This window comes from Uranotaenia lowii, chromosome 3, assembly GCF_029784155.1.
Source record: "Uranotaenia lowii strain MFRU-FL chromosome 3, ASM2978415v1, whole genome shotgun sequence".
NCBI classification, from domain to species: domain Eukaryota; kingdom Metazoa; phylum Arthropoda; class Insecta; order Diptera; family Culicidae; genus Uranotaenia; species Uranotaenia lowii.
This window is the reverse complement of record NC_073693.1, coordinates 43,519,320-43,539,456: the sequence shown is the minus strand read 5'-3', so window position 1 is coordinate 43,539,456 and position 20,137 is coordinate 43,519,320. Positions and strand designations below refer to the sequence as shown.

Genomic DNA, 20,137 nt, shown 5'->3' with positions numbered 1-20,137 from the left:
AACAATTAAGAACTTGTAAAGAGAAGAAATCCTTATTGAAACAGTGAGAAAACGTTTCAAATAAAGAATTTTCAAAAAAAAAACTGAGAAAAAAATTAATTGGAAAAATTTAAATTTTTCCATTTATTAAGAGGTTTTTAATTTTTTTTATAATTTTGTATAATTTAAGTACTTACATATATTATTTGTTTTTTTTTTATTTCAGGTAACTTACCTTAGGAACAACCTTCAGTGAAAATCGTTTTTTTTTTCGGATTCAAAATCCTTAGAACAAGCAGAGAAAATGTGAAGAAGTCCTAGGCAGAGCGAATGTGTTGACTCGATTGCTGGAAAATCGGTAAGTGCCCCATCAATAGAAAATTATAGCCAGAAAAGAAATTTATTTTTTTCCCTTACAATCATAGAGGATTTTATTTAAAACTGTTTGTCTTAATTCATTATTCTAAACACAAATTCAATATTTACAATTTAAAACACAAGATAAAACTGAACATTAACTTAAAAACCGCCACCGCCTTTCTTAAGCTCCCGCTGCTCGGCCAGCTTGTTCTGCTTCTCCTGGGCCCACTCGATCGGATGGGATTTCTTTTTGTGCGCGTACATGTTCGCCTTCGAGTTGGAAGTGGTGGCGCAGAACGGACAGGTGTACAGCACCTCGCCGGTGTGGGAAGCCCGATGCTCCTTCAGGGTGACCGGATTTTTGAACTTTTTCTCACAGAACTCGCACTGATACTTTTCCGCACAGTGCACCTTACGTTTGTGGGATTCTAGGGCGAACTTGTTGGGAGCATTTTTGCCACACAGGTTGCAAATGTGCTCCTCGGTCGATTCGATGTGCTTGGCGATCATGTGCTTCTTCATGGTGGCCTTGTTGTGGAGGATATCTCCGCAAATTTCGCACTCAATGCTGGTGTCCTCTAGAATGCCCAGGTGTTTCCGCACGTGCTTATCGAAGCAAGGTTTAGTTTTGAACTCCCGCCCGCAGGTGTCGCAGATCATTCGGCCTTCGTCGCTGTGCATGTTGACCATGTGAGCTGATAGAGATCCTTTCCCAGCTAAGACTTTGTCACATTTGGTGCAAGGGTACAGTTGATGTCGACCCATGTGGGAAGACAACTGTCCTTTTTGAACGAAACTTTTGGGACATTTGTCACATTTGTACGGTCGCTCGACGATAGTCTCGTGGGCTTGCATTTTGTGCAGCTGCAGGTATTCTTTGCTGCTGAAACTTTTCGTACATGCATCGCATCCGTAGATGTTCGGATTTAGGTGGACTTGAATGTGCTCTAGCAGGTGACATCGTTTGAACAGCTTCTTGTTACAACACCGTTGGTAACCTTTCTGATCGTGACGATCGCGGAAGTGTCGCCTCAAGTCGATGAACGTTTCCGATTGCTCGTGACAAAGTTCGCAGACAAACTTGAAATACTCCAAAATCTTCCGATCTTCTTCTTCGATCGTTTCCCGCGATTTGTTGCGATACTCCTTGGAGGGATCCAGCCCTGGTCGCTTCTTTTCCTTGGTCACTTTCCCTCGCAGTGGTGCTCTGCGTGTATATTTTCGCTTCACTCGAGGTTCCTGATCGGCTACAGAAGATTTCGATTTCCGTTTTGGTATTTTGTCTGCTAAAAATTCATCATCACTGTCATCATCGTCGTCGTCGTCGTCTCCGGTTGAATCGGAAGAAGACTGGCGGTAATTATCATCATCTGGAGCATCGCAGGATTGATCGACAATTTGTTCCTCATCTGCGATGATCGTTTCCTCCAGAACCGTTTCGGTGGGTTCCATTTTTACCAAAATGTGGGAAAGAGCCTCGGTTTGTTCCATCTGCAAAAAATAGAAGAGGCGTTATAGTCTTATAATATTCAAAGGCCATTGTCGTAAAATTTGAAAACGGTTTTTCATAAGTCTTAGAGAACGATCATCTGCTTTTTTCGTTTCAAATAGATAGAAATACAATTGTTTTTTATCTTCATTCTCGATGTGAAGACTTTAATTTGCAAACCCTTTTATTCGGTCCTGATAAATGTCATTTGTTTAGATCTGGTCCTGGCAAAGACCTTTTCCTTAAAATTTGTTGCGTCTTTGTTCAATCTTTCTTCAGTTTCATTGATGTTCGCTGTTTTAACATTCGACTCTGATTGATACAAGATTAATAGAAATGTTCAGCTATTCGATAAGAGATGGCGTTGCTAGCAGTCCAAAATTTTGTTTCCATAATGTTGGTACACTTTTTGTATGAACTTAAAAAGTTAATTTGAAAGTAAAACCAACCTTTGTCGGGATCAAATCGTGTTTCTCATCGGGCTGTTCCCCGACCAACATTCGCAGATAGTCCTGATTGGTTTGAACTTTCTCCGAAAACTGGTAGAAATTATCTACGATCGAGCAGCACGGCTGACAAATTCCCTTCGGCATCTGGTCCATTGTACTGAACTAAAATTTTAAAAAAGAAGTATTCAAATATTATTATGAAGTTTTCACCAAAACCTGATTTAAAATCAGAAAGCTTCTTACCGTAAATGTAAAAACGAGAGCCAACTTTTGATTCAGGGGGCTGGATTCTATAGAGCAGGGATCGGTAACTTCCGGGTCCAGACACAGTCGACAGCTTTGCTGGACTGTTTCCATGTTTACTTCTGTTGCTTATTGACAAAATTTTCTGGTAAATTTCTTTAAATAAGGCGATATTACTGACGAAAAACGAACGGCAGCTAGCCACAAAATTTTTGGGACATTCCGATGTTTACAAATATCTGAGAAAACCCCACTGAAATAAAAATTCATTCATTTTTTTTATTTGGGCTGCATACTTTTGTATACGATACAACCACAGATAATTTGAACAGACTGTAAACATAGATTGTACTCATTTTGTATTATAGAGATAATTCTCGCATTTGGGAATAAATTGTTTCGTAAAATTAAAAAAAAATGATAACACAAGAGAACACCATTTTTATGTTGGCTATTTTTTGTATAAATCTTATTTAAAAACAATTTAAAGTGCCGAATTGAAAACTTTTCTCAAATGAACAAAAAAAATGTATAAACTCAGATAAAACTTGATTGGTATTTGAACCAAAATCAAATTGATTAAGAAAAATATTCTTTTGAAACAAACTAAACTCCTTTTCATTTGAAACAATGTATTATGAGTTTAGTTTAAAATAATATCTTTTGAAATAAAGGATTTATTCTTTGTACTAGAAGAAAACTTTGATTCAAAGAGATTGTGTTAATTTCAAAGGTGAAAAATTCTGTGAAATAAAGGAAAACGGGTTAGAAACAAAGGAATTTTTATTTGTCCCGGCAGAATCAAAGAAATTTTCCTATATTCGTTTGTCCTTAAAATCTTTTTCGCTGCGTGTAGGTACAAACATTATAAACTAAAAACTAAAATTGACGTTTGAAAATAACTCAAAATTTCTTTGGTTTAAAACAACGTTTTGTGAATATTCCGGTATTTTACAGAGCTCAGAAATAAACGAATCCTCTGTAACTTTTTTTTGTCAGAAATGAAAATTACTTACGTTCTTCGATAAATATGATCATTAATTCAAAACCTTTATTTGCAAAATCTTGTTAAAATTTGATAGTTTTCCCAAAAAAGTGCACCAATATCCTAAATTCTCGCGTGAGCTTTCATTACGTCGAATGAAACAAAATTTGAAAAACTGAGATATTCACTAAAAAGGCTTCATTATAACATTATCTACCTATATGATTGATAAAACAATCAATTTAAACCCTTTTAATGTATAAAATTTAAGACTTTCAAAATGACGAATGAAACAAAACCTTGCTTGCCCATTTCAATGTTGCTTACGTCCCTTCTTCCAAACGGCGAATGTGCAGAGGAAGAAAAACCTAGCACATTCGCTATGGATTCCATGAGCAAACAGTGTATACAGGTAGAGGTAATCAGAATATCAACCTGGCAATATTATTTCAGATTCTTGTTTTCAGGCATTCTTAAATCGATACTCAAGGCTTTCGAACGCTGTACAATAATGCAGCAAGGAAAAGAAACCGTACAGCAGCAGTAGCAGCAAACCCAACAACTGATCGGCAGCAGCCTGCTGCTGTTAGTCACACAATCACCCGATTCACACTTTTATTACGCATTCAATAAATTTACCGCTACACTCGATAACTCACTAAGTTAACATTCACTATGTCAAAAAAATTGAAAACTTACCGGTAATTGCCTCAGAAACATTTGGGCGTAAGTGCAAGTTCAAAGAATCAAAGGACGAATGAGACAAATTTCCCCTCCAGCTGATCGGCAACAGAAAGCATGATCAGCAGCAGCGAGTTGGTTTGATCGATGTCGCACCCGATTCACACATTTAATTATGCATTTACTCACCAATTTACCGCTACACCACTTATTAAACAGCCACTACGCCGAGAAAATTGAAAATTTTCCATAGTATTTACATGAGAAACATTTGGACGTATGTGCAAGTTGAACGAATCAAAGGACGAAAGAGAAGAGACGAATGAAACAAATTTCCCCTCCAAACGACGAATGTGTTCAGACGTATGAACGATTTAGGTTTGAATATGTCGTATGTTCCTATATGATTGAAAAATAGCTCTAAAAATTGCAAAAAATTAAATTCATAATGTGGAATATCTGACACAATTAGTTTCCATGAATATTGCGTATTTTTTGAAGGGTTATCGGCGAAGGAATAAAAATAGGATTTAAAAAACACTCTTCAAATTTCAGAAGCGTTTTTCTCGGTTCGGTGTTTCTGTTTCATTCGACGTAATGAAAGCTCACGCGAGAATTAATGTTTACATTTTTTGTTTACCTTTTTTCTCAAAAATTGGAAAAAAAAACAAACGACATAATTGCAAGTTTGGATTTAGCGCTTCTGAAATTATTCAAGTTCAGCTTTTAAGTTCTACGGGATGGAGCTCGCGTCTTATTTTTGAACTCTTTTAGAGGTTTATTTCAACCGCACTCCACCCACTGTTTAAAAAAAATCTTCTTTTGTTACCCATTTTTAAACCACTTCTTTAAAAAAAACCCATAGTTGACCAGAATTCTGCTAACGTGTATTGACATTCGTCTTTGAAAGTGTTGTTGTTATTGTACTTTTTGCCTGCAGGCAGCAAAGGAATCGAATTTTCGCGTTTCTTCCGCGGATTGAAAAGTATAAATTATTACGGTAAATCGGTCGGAAAAAGGTGCAAATTTCGGCCCCGGAAACAGTTAACAAAAGAAATGTTTCAACAATGATAACGCTCTTCTCGTTTCTGGTGATCATCGTACTGATCTACCTGGGTATCACCTGGTAAGTTTCGTGAAATCGACCAATTTTCCTTTTCTTTGATTATGAATTCTGCTGCTAATTGACCTTTTATTTTTTTTTCGGGTGTTATCTTATCGGCAGGTTGCTCCCGCAAGGTATCGGTTACGTGCTCAAACGGAAGTTCAACATCAAAATCCGCTTCGGGCGGATCAGTTTGCCGTTTTCTCTGCGGGACGTGACCATCTGCAAAAGTGGATTCTCTGTGGTATGTTATTTGGGTGTTTTTTCTGTTAGTCATTTTTCTTTCCCCTTGAGGGTCATGTAAATCATAACGTTATTGATTGATGGGTTGGATTTCTCTGTTTATATGCGGCTTCATCGCTATCGATAGAACCCTATTAATTGAGATAATGGAATCTAGTTGCTACAGTCAAGGGGATTAATTTTAGCGAGTCGTATGTTGCCTGCTTGTTTATCGCTGAAGTGATCTCAATACATTGACGAAGGATCAAGCAGGATTCCAATTTTCAATTGTTGGTATGCGATATGAAAACAACAATGAAGGTTTTTTTAATTTCAGTTTTTTAAATTTCATTCAAGAGATTCATACACGGAAAATAAAAAAAAGGTAAAAGTTACCGAGTTACTGGGGTAATTTTTTTCCACCCCACTTTCGAGGTAAATTGGTGATGGTGAAGGTGAATTGTTCATTTTTTTCTTTTCACCTAGAAAAAAGGTTATTTTTACGTTTTTGGATGAAGTAAATCGTAAAAGATTTTTTGTATTTGCCTGTTTCTCTAGGTGAATTGCCCCCTTTTTCCAGTAAAATTCAGGCAGAATTCAACGCGCTGCGAGGTAAGCTTTTCCTCGAACAGTTAGAAGGTACCCTTTCAATTTATTTTTGCAAAAAACGAAAATTTTGTGATTGTTTGACTTGTTTATTCACTTTTTAGTCGGTTTAGTTTCACGAAATGTTGTCCTAAAATTTAACAACTGATCCACATAAATTCTATTTCATACGTAAACCACCTTGTCGATGCCATTTTGGAAAATGTATTAGAATATAATATGCCAAGCTCCCGTGACAAATCAAATCAACTCTCAGATTAATCAACTAAAATCGGACATGCTTATTAAACAATTTGTAATGCCTCAATTTTTAAAATAACTTTCCTTCTTCGTACCGAATTTACTGTGCAGTCACTGTTTCAAATGATCCGGCTCGAAGGACCACTATTGGAACTATGGGATTGATTAATTTGATATTCTCCTTATTTGTTAAGAATCAAATTTTTGCGACTTGTGGTTTTCTCCTAGTGTTAATATTGTTAATTTGGACCACTCTGGACGCAATTTTCAGACAAACTTTCAGAGAGAGTAGACATGATATTCCACCGTAAAAAAACTGGCGGACAGTCACACCCAGGAGTTACTTTCACATAAAATATTGTGCATTTTAATCTTTTTCTTTTTTTTTCCAACATTGTTGGGCAACTAAAGGCAGAACAGATACTCCCGATAACCTACTAAATCACTTTTCTTGGTCGAAAGTAAGTTCGGAAATCGCAAGTCCGGATTTATCAAGTAAAATCTAGTGCTGACGCGATAATACCAACATTTTCAGTTTCACTTAACCTTTGGGAATCCGGGAATTGACTTGCCTATGTTTTGATCATAATCTGTGAACTCTAAATTTCGTTTTCAAAACTCAAGAGTACCTGTTCAGCCCGAATTTATCATCTAAATTGCCTTTTTTTCCTTAAAAGTAGGCTGGCACTTTCTAACTGGGATAGCAATTCTTTCAATCGCCTCTGGAGTGTCGAGTGTCCAGTCAGTATGGTCAGTGGTTCAATAACGGTTGAAAAGGAACGAACACACAATATTCAAACGTAAAGAATGGACTGACAGCAACATGAGAATCGAAGACTCTTTAATACCTCAACTACAAAATATTCTTCTGGTAAGAGTATACAATCAGAATGTTTCTTCGTACGAACTATCCAACTAATGTAGGCTTGCCAGATACTTTTGGAAAAAAGCGGGACATTTCACAAAAAAAAGCAGGACACAGCGGAAAAAAGCGGGACATTTAAAAAAATTTAAAAAAAAACCTTAATTTTGTAGCTAAACTTATACGCCAAAGTTGATCATAGAAAGAAAACTAAGGTTGTTTTTAACGCAGATTGATTTTGCTCAGTTTTTCTTACATGACTGCTATTTACAGTGATTTTTGCCAAATGCACCGTTTTTATTTTATTCACGTTTCTCGCAAATTGACACGTTATTTGCGAGAAAATATTTCAAGTCGTTCATGTGAACGGCGGCTTTCATACCGCGTTAAAAACCATTGTGTAATTTTTAACAAAAAATACTTTTTTTGGTAATTTGTTCAAAAGTTTGAAAACATCAAGAAAACTTCCATCTTTAAACGAAATTTTTTTCCTACATTGGCTTACGTGCTGCATGAACATTGACTGAATCAGAATCTTACTCTAATGCTAAGATGTTTAGATTTATTCTACATTGTCTTATATAAGCTATGAAAAAATGCTGCTTATTTTTGATAAAAAAAATGATTTGAAAGATTTTTTGTTCATCCAAGAATTCAAATTGAGACTAAAGTTTGATTTTTCCGGTGTCAGTCAGTTAACTTTTTAAAAGTTTTCGAAAAAAAAGCGGGACAGCGGGACATTCAACAAAAAAGCGGGACATGTCCCGCTTTTGCGGGACGGATGGCAACCCTAAACTAATGGCGTATTCGTTTATGCCCAGTTTTGCACCAGGTCAGTACCAATTTTGCACTCTCTAGCTGTATTTTTTTTTCTTTTAATCGCCAAACTGAATACGCCAAACAGATTTCAACTGAAAGTTAACGGAAAAACACTGAAGATTCTGTCAGTTTTGCGGATGATCGTTTGAGTGAATGAGTTGTGCAATACAATGACGACGATTTATTTCCATTTTAAGATTCCGATTTCGTTTTTGTTTACATATTGTGTTGTAGTATCATTTTTTTTTGTTCTATTGTTACTAAAAATCCGTTCTGAAGCTCACGGAAAGTTAAAAAAGGTAAAATTTACCGAGAAGCAAGGTTATTTTTTTCCCACCCTTTTTGTAAATTTTACAAATTTAACCTTTTTAGCTATCATCTAACAAAATAGTAAATAATACCGTTTTCCCATTCACTGATTTAAAAGGTAAATGCTGGTTGGTTTGATTAGTTTCTTCGCTACGAGGTAAGATTTACCTTTTTTGGATTCACCTTGATTCTCGGTGAATTGTACTTTTTTCCCCAGCTCGATTCAGGTAAACTACCTCACTGTGAGGTGAGTTTCACCTCGAAGAGGTAGAAGTTACCTTTTTGGTTTCCACGAGCGTTCACCTTGCTATCTCGGTAAATTTTACCTTTTTATCATTTTCCGTGCTGAAGAGAGAATGTTGACACGCTACTCCAACATGAAAAGTGTGACGTAGAATATTGCCTGTTTTCGCTTCCAGATCAGAGATGTTAAAATCGCGAGTCTACATACTCGCACTTTACCCTTCTTTGCAGAACGATTTTATTTCGTTAAACTCAAACTGCAATGATGCTATCTATAGTTCAACTCGGAAAGCATCAGGAAGTAAGCTTCGGGTAAACTCGGCAGCGGCAGGAGTAAACAGCAATCGGGGGAAACATCAGCGAAGCGAACGTACAGTTCTGCGAATTCAAAATTCAAATCGGTTTCGTTCGGCAGCCGAACACATCAATCGCATGGGGGCGTGGCTTAAAATGATAGATACAAAGGAACGGGAAACAAGCGAGAGAAGGGTGCGAGGAATGTTAACTCGGTCCGTCGGGCAACGATCGCTCGTGTGCATTCGTGTACGGTAAGCTTCGTTCTGTTGTTTCGTTGGTGTGATTTTATCCCTGCGAGGCATGGAAAACATCAATGCAGAACTGTTTTCTTTGTTTTGTGTGCAATCACGTAATGATTGGAACGAAGATAAAATCAATCTGCACACAACAAGTTAAACTCGGAAAAAATCAGCCGAATGATTCTTTCCGAAGCGAGTTTACACACCGCTGTTCTAGATAAGCCACAAATATTAGCAGTTTTGCTGAACTTCAGCAGTTTCGGATTAAATAATTGGTCAGATTATGTTTTAAAATAGTTTTACTATTTTTTTTTTATAATTTTTTTGGTCCTTAGGATTTTAACATCTGGATGTCAGTCATCCCTCAAACCTGCTGAAAAATGTGAGGGAATGTTTGTATGTGACTCCAATCTGATGAAAAGTTATTGAAAGCAACTTTAAAAAATCTTCATAATGATCCATCCACGCCTCTCCAACGCGTTTTCTGTTAAATGGTCTTTCCAATGCTCATTTCTGTTATCTGCAGAAAAACATCGGAGTTCATGTAGCATGTAGCAGAGTAGCATGTATTCTGTATTGAGCTTTTCGATAGAGAATGTACACATGCTACTCCAATTAAAAAAAATGTATATCTACTCGTTTAGTTTTGATAACTGCCTTATGAAAAGACGCGTTCATCCACTCATTATTTCGATTTTTTTCCATCTGTTTTCAGCAAATCGATGAAATCTGCATCCGGAGTAGTTTCTTCAACTCCGAAGTCACCAAGCTGCTGTCGATCAACATACGCGACATCCGAATCAATAAGGACATCAATAGACGACAGCAAACTGGCGGTTCGAATGCCGGTGGAACATCCGCAAGCTATGGCCAATCCCAAGATATGGGAGGTGGTTCGAGCACCCCAGATTCATTCGGAAGCTCAAGCGGAGGTAACAATGGAGGCAACGGAGCCCGCAAAGGGCGCAAGATTTTGGACTTTCGCGAGAAGAAAGTTCACCCTATGATTATCAAGTTTGCCCAATTCATGGCCGTTCACATTAACAATGTTTCAATAGCATTACTGAACAATGATCACGATCCCGGATGGTTGCTTCATGCAACGGCAAAAGAGCTACACCTAGACGGAAGTCTGGTACACAATACCAAAACGATGCTGGTCTCAGCTGCACTGAGCGATGCCCAGGCTAAGATTCTCCGCCACTGCCAACCTACTCGGACCAAAATGAGCGTGAAACTAAACGAATGCCAACCCTGCCTGGGGGAACTCAGTTTCGGCATTGCCATGGACAGTGTTTTGGTGGCTCATGGACCCATATCTTTGGAAAAACTGCAGCTGGCGATGACGAATACCAAAATGGTGCTGCACGGTGGTTTGTACGAGTTCATCAAGGATGCCCAAAGTCAGAAGCGACGTCATCAGATGTTCCTGAGGCAAAACAGTATTAGTTTGGACCAGGTTCCGATTTTCGATGCTGATTCGACCTCGAACGGTAGTGAAGCTTACCTAAGGATCGCACCCATTATTCCGAAAAATTTCGCGATTAAAATTGAGAACACAACCATATCAGCGGTGAAGGAGAATAGTTCCAATGATTTTTCTGCTACCTTGCAGTCTTTTACCATCAGTGGAAAGTTCCAGAACCGGAATATTCCGGACGAGTTCCGAATGCCTATGTTTTATGTGGGAACGCAGCTGCAGCAGCTGGAAATCGATACGATGCAGGAGAAGCTGTTGTGGTTGGAGCAGTTTAGTATTGACGCGAAGCTGGAGAAAGATCTTATTAATGTGTACTCGAAGTTGAAATCGTTCCGGATGATCTATCACCATCGGGAGATTTACGGATGGATTAGTAAGAACTTTTTCTCCAGTGAGCAGCTAGCGAGGCAGATGAATCCCAAAAGTTTGAAGCTGGCTGGTGGATTGGGTGCTGCTGGGTCTGGGATTTCCCCGACTGGATTGAAGGCTGGGGGAGCTTGGGAGGAAATTTTAAGCCGGGTAGTCATCACCGGATGTGCCGAGCTGTGGAATGTGACGACGGTGTTCAAATTTGGACCACAGGAGGTGAGTAAATTTTGTGATCAGAATCTGAAGTCTGAAATCTGAAATCTGAATCTGAAATGTGAATCTGAATCTGAAATCTGGATCTAAAATTTGAATCTGAATGTGAAATCGGAATCTGAAATCTGAATCTGAAATCTGAATCTGAAATCTGAAATCTTAATCTGAATCTGAAATCTTAATCTGAATCTGAAATCTGAAATCTGAATCTGAAATCTGAATCTGAATCTGAAATCTGAATCTGAAATCAGAATCGGAAATCTGAATCTAAAATGTGAACCTGAAATCTGAAACTCGAAATCTGAATCTAAAATCTGAAATCTAAATCTGGATCTGAATCTGGATCTTAATCTGAAATCTGAATCTGAATCTGAAATCTGAAATCTGAAACTGAAAACTGTATCTAAAATCTCTCATCTGACATCTGAAATCTGAATTTGAAATCTGAAGTCTGTATCTGGAATCTGAAGCCTGAATCTGAAATCTGAATCTGAAATCTGAATCTTAAACCTGAATCTGAAATCTGAATCTGAAATCTTAATCTAAAATCTTAATCCGATACTTGCAACTGAAATCGAAATCTTAACCGAAATTTTAAATTTTAAATCTGAATTTGAATTCTGAATTTGTAGGTACACAATTGTTTTTTTTTTGACTTACAGATTTCCTCGATCTGCTTCAACCACACCAAATTACTGCTGGATCAGTTTAGCGAGTGTCGCAGCAACGTGTACGAGAGTAGGTTCCTGAATTTGGTGCTCGAAAAGCGACACTGGAGCGCCGAGTTGATGGTGGAATCGTTTTGGTGGTCCCTCGGGGCAGTCGGTGGTTCCCCGAAGGACTACGGCCAGAGTTTGAAAAAGAGTCACATCCGGGGAAGTCCGTTCTATGTGGGCGTTAGTTTGGTGAAGTTGAGCAGCTACGGAGACTCGACAAAGCTGGATTTTACGATTCACACTTTCCGCACCGAGTACAGCCCAATGTTGGCCGAGTATTTGGTTCACGCTAAGCAGTGTTTGGAAAAGTATAGGTCTTCGGAACTGGGAAGGCGACGGCTTTCGGAAGTAGTTGGAATTTCTTTGGATGATGTTGAAAGTGGAACTCCGTCAAAACGAGGAGGTAAACCTGGACTTCTGATTAATGCCAAAGTGACAGATGTGACCTGTTTTTTCTTCAATAAGTTTGAAACATGTTTGTTGGTAAATTTAAGTGAGTTATCGCTGGCAAAGACGGCAGCGATAAACGTTGTCAAACTGGATCATTTGCATATGGAGATTTTGGACTTTAGAAACAACTCGTTCCCGTCGGAGTTTGGCTCCGTGGATGGGCAGAATGTGTTTGCCAACTTTAAGGTGATTCGGGTGGAGTATTCGGATCATTCAAAGCACCCGAAGTTGGCGATCCACTTTTTGGAGGACACCGGTGCAATGTGGAATGCAAATCTGCATATGCATGTCGTGACGTTGTTTGGCGAGATAAAGGAATTGAGAGGGGCTCTCAAAACGAAGCAAATGGCGCAGCCCCCGTTAGAACTGCCCAAAGAAGAGGTTCCACCCAAAAAGTCGAAGAGATCCTGGATCGTTGACCTTTACGCCGAAGGATCGACGGAATTCGCCATCAAGATAAGCGATCGCCACTCGATGCTGCTATTCAGTGAAAATTTGTACATCAGCCGGAAGGATCGATGGTTCATTTCGTTTGAGAATATTTTTATCAAAATTGACGATCAGCACATTTTTACCTTCAAGGACGTCGACTGTCAGCAGTTGTCGGAAATGGACGCGCTGAGAGGGGAACGGAAGCATTACGAGCACTTTAGATTGGCCAGCAATAAGGTTTGGTTGACGTCGATTGGGGTGGTGAGGATCATATTCCCTTATGATCACGACTTTTATGGGGCAATTGTGAACGAGTTTGTTTCGATCTACAAGTGGTTGAAGGTTATCCATGGCTATAAGAAGAAACCATTTACGGAAAACTCTCCCCTGCCTAGCGATATGTTTATCCAGATCAAGGAGTTTTTGATGGAGATGAGTGACGATCCGTTTGAGGTGAAACTTCGGGACAACTATGTGCTGCTGCTGGACGAATTTAACGAAAGTGTGAAACGGAAGGTGCTGTTTGACCAGAAAATTGCGCAGCTCTGCTCGGAACGATTGATTTTGCCAACAGGTAGGTTCATTTTACGTGTTTAGAAACGTCTCTCGCTCACAAGCAATGACCAATGGGTTCAATGTTTTTCGTTGAAATTGTTAATAGTAATGTTTTAAACATGTTCTAACGCATGTTTTAACAAATTTTTTAATCATGTTAGGAAGAGTTTTTTAGAAGCCGGTCTTTTTTACCGGCTTTTAAAAAACTTAAATCTTAAGTTGTTTAGTCATCAATTTATCATTTCGAATACCAATTACCTCTTAGAGTGAAATTACCTTTCTCATGTCTAATTTCATTTTCCCAGGAACGCTGGAAGAGCTGAATGCCAACTTTATAAAGATGAACTCGGAGATCTACATTCAACGGTCGAAGCAATTGGCGAAAACGGAACCACCCCGTACCAGGCTGATCGCGTGGATCATGACAGATCTGGAGATCATGGCCATGGCCGACCCATCGGTTCACGGTGCAGAGAATGCGGTGCGAGTGATCCGTGAAATCGATGCCGAGAGCCCCTGGCCTGAGGAGGGAATCGAGTTTGTCACCTTGTGGTGTAGGGCGGTTAATGTGAGTTGTACCGAGTGGAAGTTTATGCTACGGGACTATCCGCAGCCGATGTTCCACGTGAAGGCGATGCATCTGTTCGGACATTTGGCTGGGGCGGAAATGGCGCCTCCTAGGAGAGCTAAGAGAGACGTGGATATCGAGATCGGGGACCCATTTGGAACGCATACCATTCAGCGAAGCATGACTTCGATCAAATTTTATCACGATTTCGATTGGGAGCTGGATTATTTGGCTTATGCTTTTGGACCCTGTTGGGAACCGGTAATGGCACAGTGCAATTTAATGATGGAGAAGATTTCTGCGCCTTCCAGGGATCCGAGTCCCCCTCTTCCGTTTTGGGATAAGATGCGTCTGTTAATGCATGGTCGCCTCACGATTATCGCAAAGCAGTTTACGATTCTTTTGCATGCTTCTCTCGATCCGTACAACACCACAGAAGAAATGGAACTCACGTGGAACAATTGTGGAATTGTGTACACCAATGCGAAGATCATGTTCAAAGGGGATCTAAACGTGTACGTGAGAACTGCCTCCCGTTACGACGATTGTCGCCTTCTTCATCTACCCAACCTTAGGCTTACGTTCAAATTGAACTGGATCTGTCTAGCCAATCCTAATGATCATCACGCGGTGATCCCCTGCGCCCCTGACAAGCTTCCTGAGTACTCCAGTAATCAAGTGCACGACTCGTTCCGAGCCTTCCGATCCCAAAACCTCAACATCGGCATTTCTTTCGAAATCAAACAGAACACTTCGGACCAGGACATCCCGAATTTGGTGCTATACGGCAGCACCCTTCGATGGTTCGAAAGTTTGAAGCTGATCTTGTCCGGTGTGACAAGACCAACCCGTCGGGGACTTGTCTTCAACAATGTTCGACCGCGGAAGAAGCAGCTAAGCCGTCACTACCGGCGAGCGAATTTGCAGATGAGTCTACACAAGTTCCAGATTTTCTACTGGATGTCACATGCATTGAATCGAGGTTTTCAGCTGAATGGTGGTCGGATTTCTTTAAGCTCGGAACACACCTTAACGCTTTCTCCGATCGACGATGGCTTAATCCACCGACCTCGAGCCGATTGGTCGATTATGTACATGAACAGCGAGCTGAATGACGCCGAAATTTGGCTGAGAACCAATACCATCATCGATCGTACCTACGGTAGCTCGGAAAGTATTTCTAATTCCAACGGGGATATTTGTCGGTATTATTTCTTGAGTGTTGCAAGAGTGTCCTACGGGCGAGAAGCACTACTCGTCAATGGGACAGAAAGGGAAAAGGATACACCGACCCACAAGCTGGTGGTGTACGATTTGAAGGGAGCCTGGACCAAGGACAACCGGGACGTTGCGTTTGCCCTCTTTGATTCGTTTATGAAGAGTCAACGGTTGAAGAATAATTTGCAGACGGAAGCGCTGAAGTGTTTCCGTAAGGAGGGTAACAATACCCCGTTGAAGCAGTCCCGTAACAGTCAGGACAAGGGGTCGTCTTCGTCACAGCACCATTCAGTTAGTCAAGCACATCTCAGGGACCGGCAAAGGCAGGAGACTTCGGATGGTTTAGTGATGTTGCAACAGTTGATTTCGGAGGCAGATCATAAGTCTGTGGTTTTCAGTGATGATTTGTCTGCTCAAACGCGGCAGCAGCAGTTGAAGGGATTGCAAGCTTGCCAGGATGGGGACGTTTTGCATTACAATTGGTTCATTTCGTTGGTGAACTCTCAGGTGCTGCTGAAAGGATGCGAGACTTCGGGGTATGTTATTTTGAGTGCTGCGAAGGCAGAAATCTTACAACGCGTTCACAGGCCGGTGTGGCGAGATCATACGATCGTGTCCAAAACAACTTGGGTGGGATCACTCGAATGCATGCAGTATTATGCTACCGTTAGTGCCGAAGATGGTGATACTAGGGAGATGGCCGAGATTATGTGGCTTACTGTGGACAACATTCAGGAGAAGGATCGAGACTCAACTGCGATCAATGAGTATCCCGATTTGCCTCACTTAGTAGGAAGTGGACAAAGTGTTGGCGGAGTTGTTTCCGAAACGGTCGGCGTATCCGGTGATAGTTACAAGGATGGAAAATGTCCCATCCAGCTGCAACGAATTGTTTCTAGATGTAAGTGTGAATTTTTCTACGTTAGCTACGGTGAAACCAGTATTGATCCGACGACGATCAGCGAAGTTCCTCCTCCTCCGGTTGAAGAGAGTTTGAGCCCTTGGGAGAATCAGGACGAGCCAGTCGATGCCTTCACGTTGATGCATCACGATTTGGACGTTTGCACTAATTCCCTTCAATATGCTATGATTCTGGACATCGTTAACAACCTTTTACTGTACGTGGAACCACAAAGAAAAGAAGCTTTGGAACGTTTAGCTCGAATGCGTTTTCAGTTACAACTTCACAGCAGTGAGGATCAAAAACGCCCAATTCAACATTTGCAAACAGAGATTCGAGGGTTGATGTCTCGAATACGCTGCTTTGAAAAAGATATCCATTTTATAACCAAAGCTCGGCTAGAAGAAGGGGACAACGATGAGTTACGAATCGAGTACGATGACGTGCAGAAAATTATTCGAGAGCATAAGGAGGTTCTTTCCAACAAAAGTGATGAGTTGGACATTATGCTTTCGTGCTACAATGAGACGCAGCTGTCTGCCTCAAATCGTTTAGCTACCATCCGAAAAGATAAACCCCTAACCATTGTTAGAGCCAATGAAATATGCTTTAAGCATGCTCAATGGCGACTCACTGAAGCTGACGGACAAATTGGCATAGCCGATTTGATCCTGAGCAATTTCCTGTACACCAAAAATTCTAAAAGTGATAACTCCGTCGACCATTTACTAGAGCTAGGGTACATACGTATCAACAACCTCATCCCGCGGGACAGCTACACCGAGGTTCTCTGTCCAACAGAAATCCAACGAGATATGCCCGTAGATCACAAACGAGTGCTCCGTGTATTCTGCCGGGAAAAACCTCCGGTCGGTGGAATTTCCGTCAAAGAACACTTCGAAATAAATGTGGTACCCGTCACGATTGCCATCTCGAAAAAGTTCTATAACACAATGTTGAAGTTCTGTTTCCCGGATCGGGATGCCCTCGAAGTGGAGGCTAACGATGACCTGGAAGATGGTGCCAGTTCCAGCTCTACCTCGTCGCTCGCTACCAAGAGCTCGTCCAAAAAGTCTTCCGCCTCCTCCTCGAAGGGTAAAAAGAGTGCCAAGGACAGCAACTTCTATGTTAAGATTCAGGACGACGTTGAAAAGATGAAGGAAAGGGCCGAGAAAAATAAGCTGTTTATCTATATCAAAATTCCGGAAGTTCCGGTCAAGGTCAGCTACAAGGGTAACAAGGAGAAAAATATTGAAGATATTACGGATCTTTCGCTGTTGATTCCGACGCTGGAGTACCACAATGTAACGTGGACCTGGTTGGATTTGCTGCTGGCGATGAAATCGGACAGCCGTAGGGTTTTGCTGTCGCAGGTGAGAACAATCTGTTTTAGTTACACCTAAACGAGGGTTTCTTAAAGAGATTTTTTTTTCAAATAGGCGATTAAGCAAAAACTGAAACTGAAGAAGGCTCTAGTCGACGAACAACCTTCCCCACAGGAAGAGGACAAGGCCAAGATGCTGTTCGGCAATCGACATGCGGTAAGTGTTTTTTGCTATAACTATTGTTTTTCAAAAGAAGTGTAGAGATAATCTAACATTTCAATTACCATGGTCTGGTTTAATTTGATTTTTAAATTACGCAATTTAAAAAAAATGAAAATGAGCCTGATTACACTCTACACTCCTTACAGTGTTGATAAATTCATGGTCATCCAATAATATTTATTTAACAATTGATCATTTCCATGGCATGTGTCATTAGAGAGCTCGAAACAAGGTATTAAATTATCATGAGCTATCTATGTACCAATATAAACTTATATTAATATTGTTTTTCGTATCATTAGGCAAGCACTTAAAATGTTTATTTTATGAGTGTTTGGTTTTTGACGCTTTTATGATTATTTAGTGAGAAATGTTTTGGTATTTTTAGTGTATCCGTATTTTGTTTTCCTTTCTAATATTTATTAAGAGCAAATTTTTTTTAAACTTATTTTTGTTTTTGAGCTTAGAGAAAGGACAAACGAAAATAAATTAGGCGTTGTTTTATTCATAAATTTTCGTTTAACATGAGAATTTAATTGTTGCTTATTGTCACATTTTTTGTTGTTTTATTTCGCTGTATTATCATAAATTTTCGCTTTTAATTGTAATCAATACGAATAATTTAACCCTAGACGTTCCCCTTCCCTCTCCTAAATTAAATTATAATCTAACAGTTGAGTCGCCGCGACTATTACGGCTCCCCCTTCTACTAACATAGATAAGTTAAGTGAAACACTCGGCAAAATGAAACTTTGTAAGTAAAATGCCTTAATAAACAGACCTTTGATTAAAAAAAAAATAAAAAAAAAAATACGAATAATTTGTTTTATAGTGATCATATTATCCAATCAAAATATAACTACTCGAGGACTTACTGTATATTGATGATTATTTTGAAACAACCGATAATCTATAAAACTTTAAATTTGGTAATATTCTGTGATCTTCCTTGATAGTCGGATTAATGTTTCGTCTTCTATCAAAAAAGTTTCATTTAAAATTGCTAGTTTAGTTTGTAAATATGCCATTACATTTGTTCGTTTACTTTTGATGAAAAAACATTATAAATTTAAACTGATTCCTATATTTTTTTTTTTAAATTTCCATCCTCCACAAATGACAGCCGGAAAATAAAAGCCTACGCAAAGGAGTGTTCAAATTTTCAAAATCCTAATACAAATAGGTTCTACTTGATGGATTCCGAAGAACCAGATCGCATCAGTTTCTTCCGACTTGTATCATCCATATTGTTTGGTGTTTTTTCCACAATTGGTAGCTGCATAGTTTTATAAAAGTCCACACTACTCTATAATCCGAAAAAAAAAGAAAAAAAACTTGCATCTAGTCCCAACGAATTCAAATAAGAAACAGAGAATCATCACATTTTTTTCGCTTGAGATAGCAAATTGTTTTAGAAGATGCTTTTCCCTTTTTTAAAACTTTGACCAAATAGTAGGATACCGTAAATAGTGTTTTGTTCCTAGAAACAAAAAAAAAAACAAATCTTTCCTGGAAAGAACCAGATAGAGACAATAGAGCGAATTAAGGTGATTGATTGTTGCTTCCTTTCGGTTTAGCATAACTTAGTAGCTTATAATAAAAAAATACTATTATCAGCCCAGGGCAACAGGTTTCCTCTTTCGTTCGAAACAGAGCAATAATATAAAATGTTTGTGCATACGTGATATGTGATGAAGTTGAAAAAAATGGTATAAAAGATTTTCAATATTTAATTCTTGTAGCTAACTTGCGGCGGTGGCAGTTTTTTCTTCTGTCTGAGACATATTCGAAAGCCTGTTGAAATTTCACTTGGAAGTTGGAGAAAGCTTTGGTTTCCTTTGTTTGGTTTGGTCTATTTTTTTTGGGATCCCTTTTTTTCGAAATGCGTTTTCTTCCTTCCTAAGCTTTATTTTACGATTTGGGCCGAAATTTGGAATCCCTTTTTCTAAAATGCGTTTTCTGGCCTTTCTGAGCATTATTTAGCGATTTGGTCCGAAATTTGGGATCACTTTTTAAAACGCATTTTCTAGCCTTTCTATGCGTTATTGAGTGATTTGAACTGAAACGCATTTTAAAAAAGTGATCTCACTTTTTTAAAATGCCTTTTCTAGTTTTTCTAAGCGTTGTTTTATTATTTGAACCGAAATTTTGAAATACTTTTTTAAAATGCTTTTCCTGGCCCTTCCAGTCAGTTCTACCAATATTTTGAGGCAAGTTTATTTTATCGTTAGAATAAAATGTCTCAATACTGGCAAGCCAATATTTTTTAAAAGCCTCAATTATACCTTCTTCATGACCTTTTGGTTTGATTGTTTGGTGCGGTTATTCTTTTTGGCTAGAGTATAGTGTCTACATTCCGGGAGAAGTTCGTTTCATCCATTATGGTGTGTACATTATTGTTCTGCGCTGGAATTTTTTGTTCAGCAAATGAAAATGACATAAAAAGTGAAATTGTTTTCTTTGGTGGTCTACTTTTCGAAAAAAATCCATTTTTCCTTCTAGAACATCGTGACTATATTGCGTTAAAAGCTAGATTTTTTTGTGCTGGAATATCGTGTCT

General features: G+C 39.2%; 2 protein-coding genes across 3 annotated transcripts; one reads left to right on the top strand and one right to left on the bottom strand.

Annotated features, from left to right (window-relative positions):
• Positions 1–382: 382 nt before the first annotated feature.
• Positions 383–2,763, bottom strand: LOC129757393 (transcription factor grauzone-like). The gene is made up of 3 exons (XM_055754608.1): positions 2,521–2,763; positions 2,278–2,439; positions 383–1,830 (listed from the first exon to the last, which is right to left on the bottom strand). The coding sequence occupies exons 1-3, from the start codon at positions 2,632–2,634 to the stop codon at positions 499–501; spliced, it is 1,608 nt and encodes a 535-aa protein (XP_055610583.1). The 5' UTR covers positions 2,635–2,763; the 3' UTR covers positions 383–498.
• Positions 2,764–5,104: 2,341 nt separating this feature from the next.
• Positions 5,105–19,310, top strand: LOC129757384 (protein hobbit). 2 transcript variants are annotated; one of them, XM_055754592.1, is made up of 8 exons: positions 5,105–5,312; positions 5,412–5,535; positions 9,844–11,193; positions 11,853–13,362; positions 13,649–17,403; positions 17,470–17,571; positions 17,795–17,809; positions 18,701–19,310. In XM_055754592.1, the coding sequence occupies exons 1-8, from the start codon at positions 5,254–5,256 to the stop codon at positions 18,749–18,751; spliced, it is 6,966 nt and encodes a 2,321-aa protein (XP_055610567.1). In that variant the 5' UTR covers positions 5,105–5,253; the 3' UTR covers positions 18,752–19,310. The 2 variants fall into 2 exon arrangements, with proteins under 2 accessions (XP_055610567.1, XP_055610568.1); XM_055754593.1 differs by lacking the exon at positions 17,795–17,809.
• The last annotated feature ends 827 nt before the right edge of the window (positions 19,311–20,137 follow it).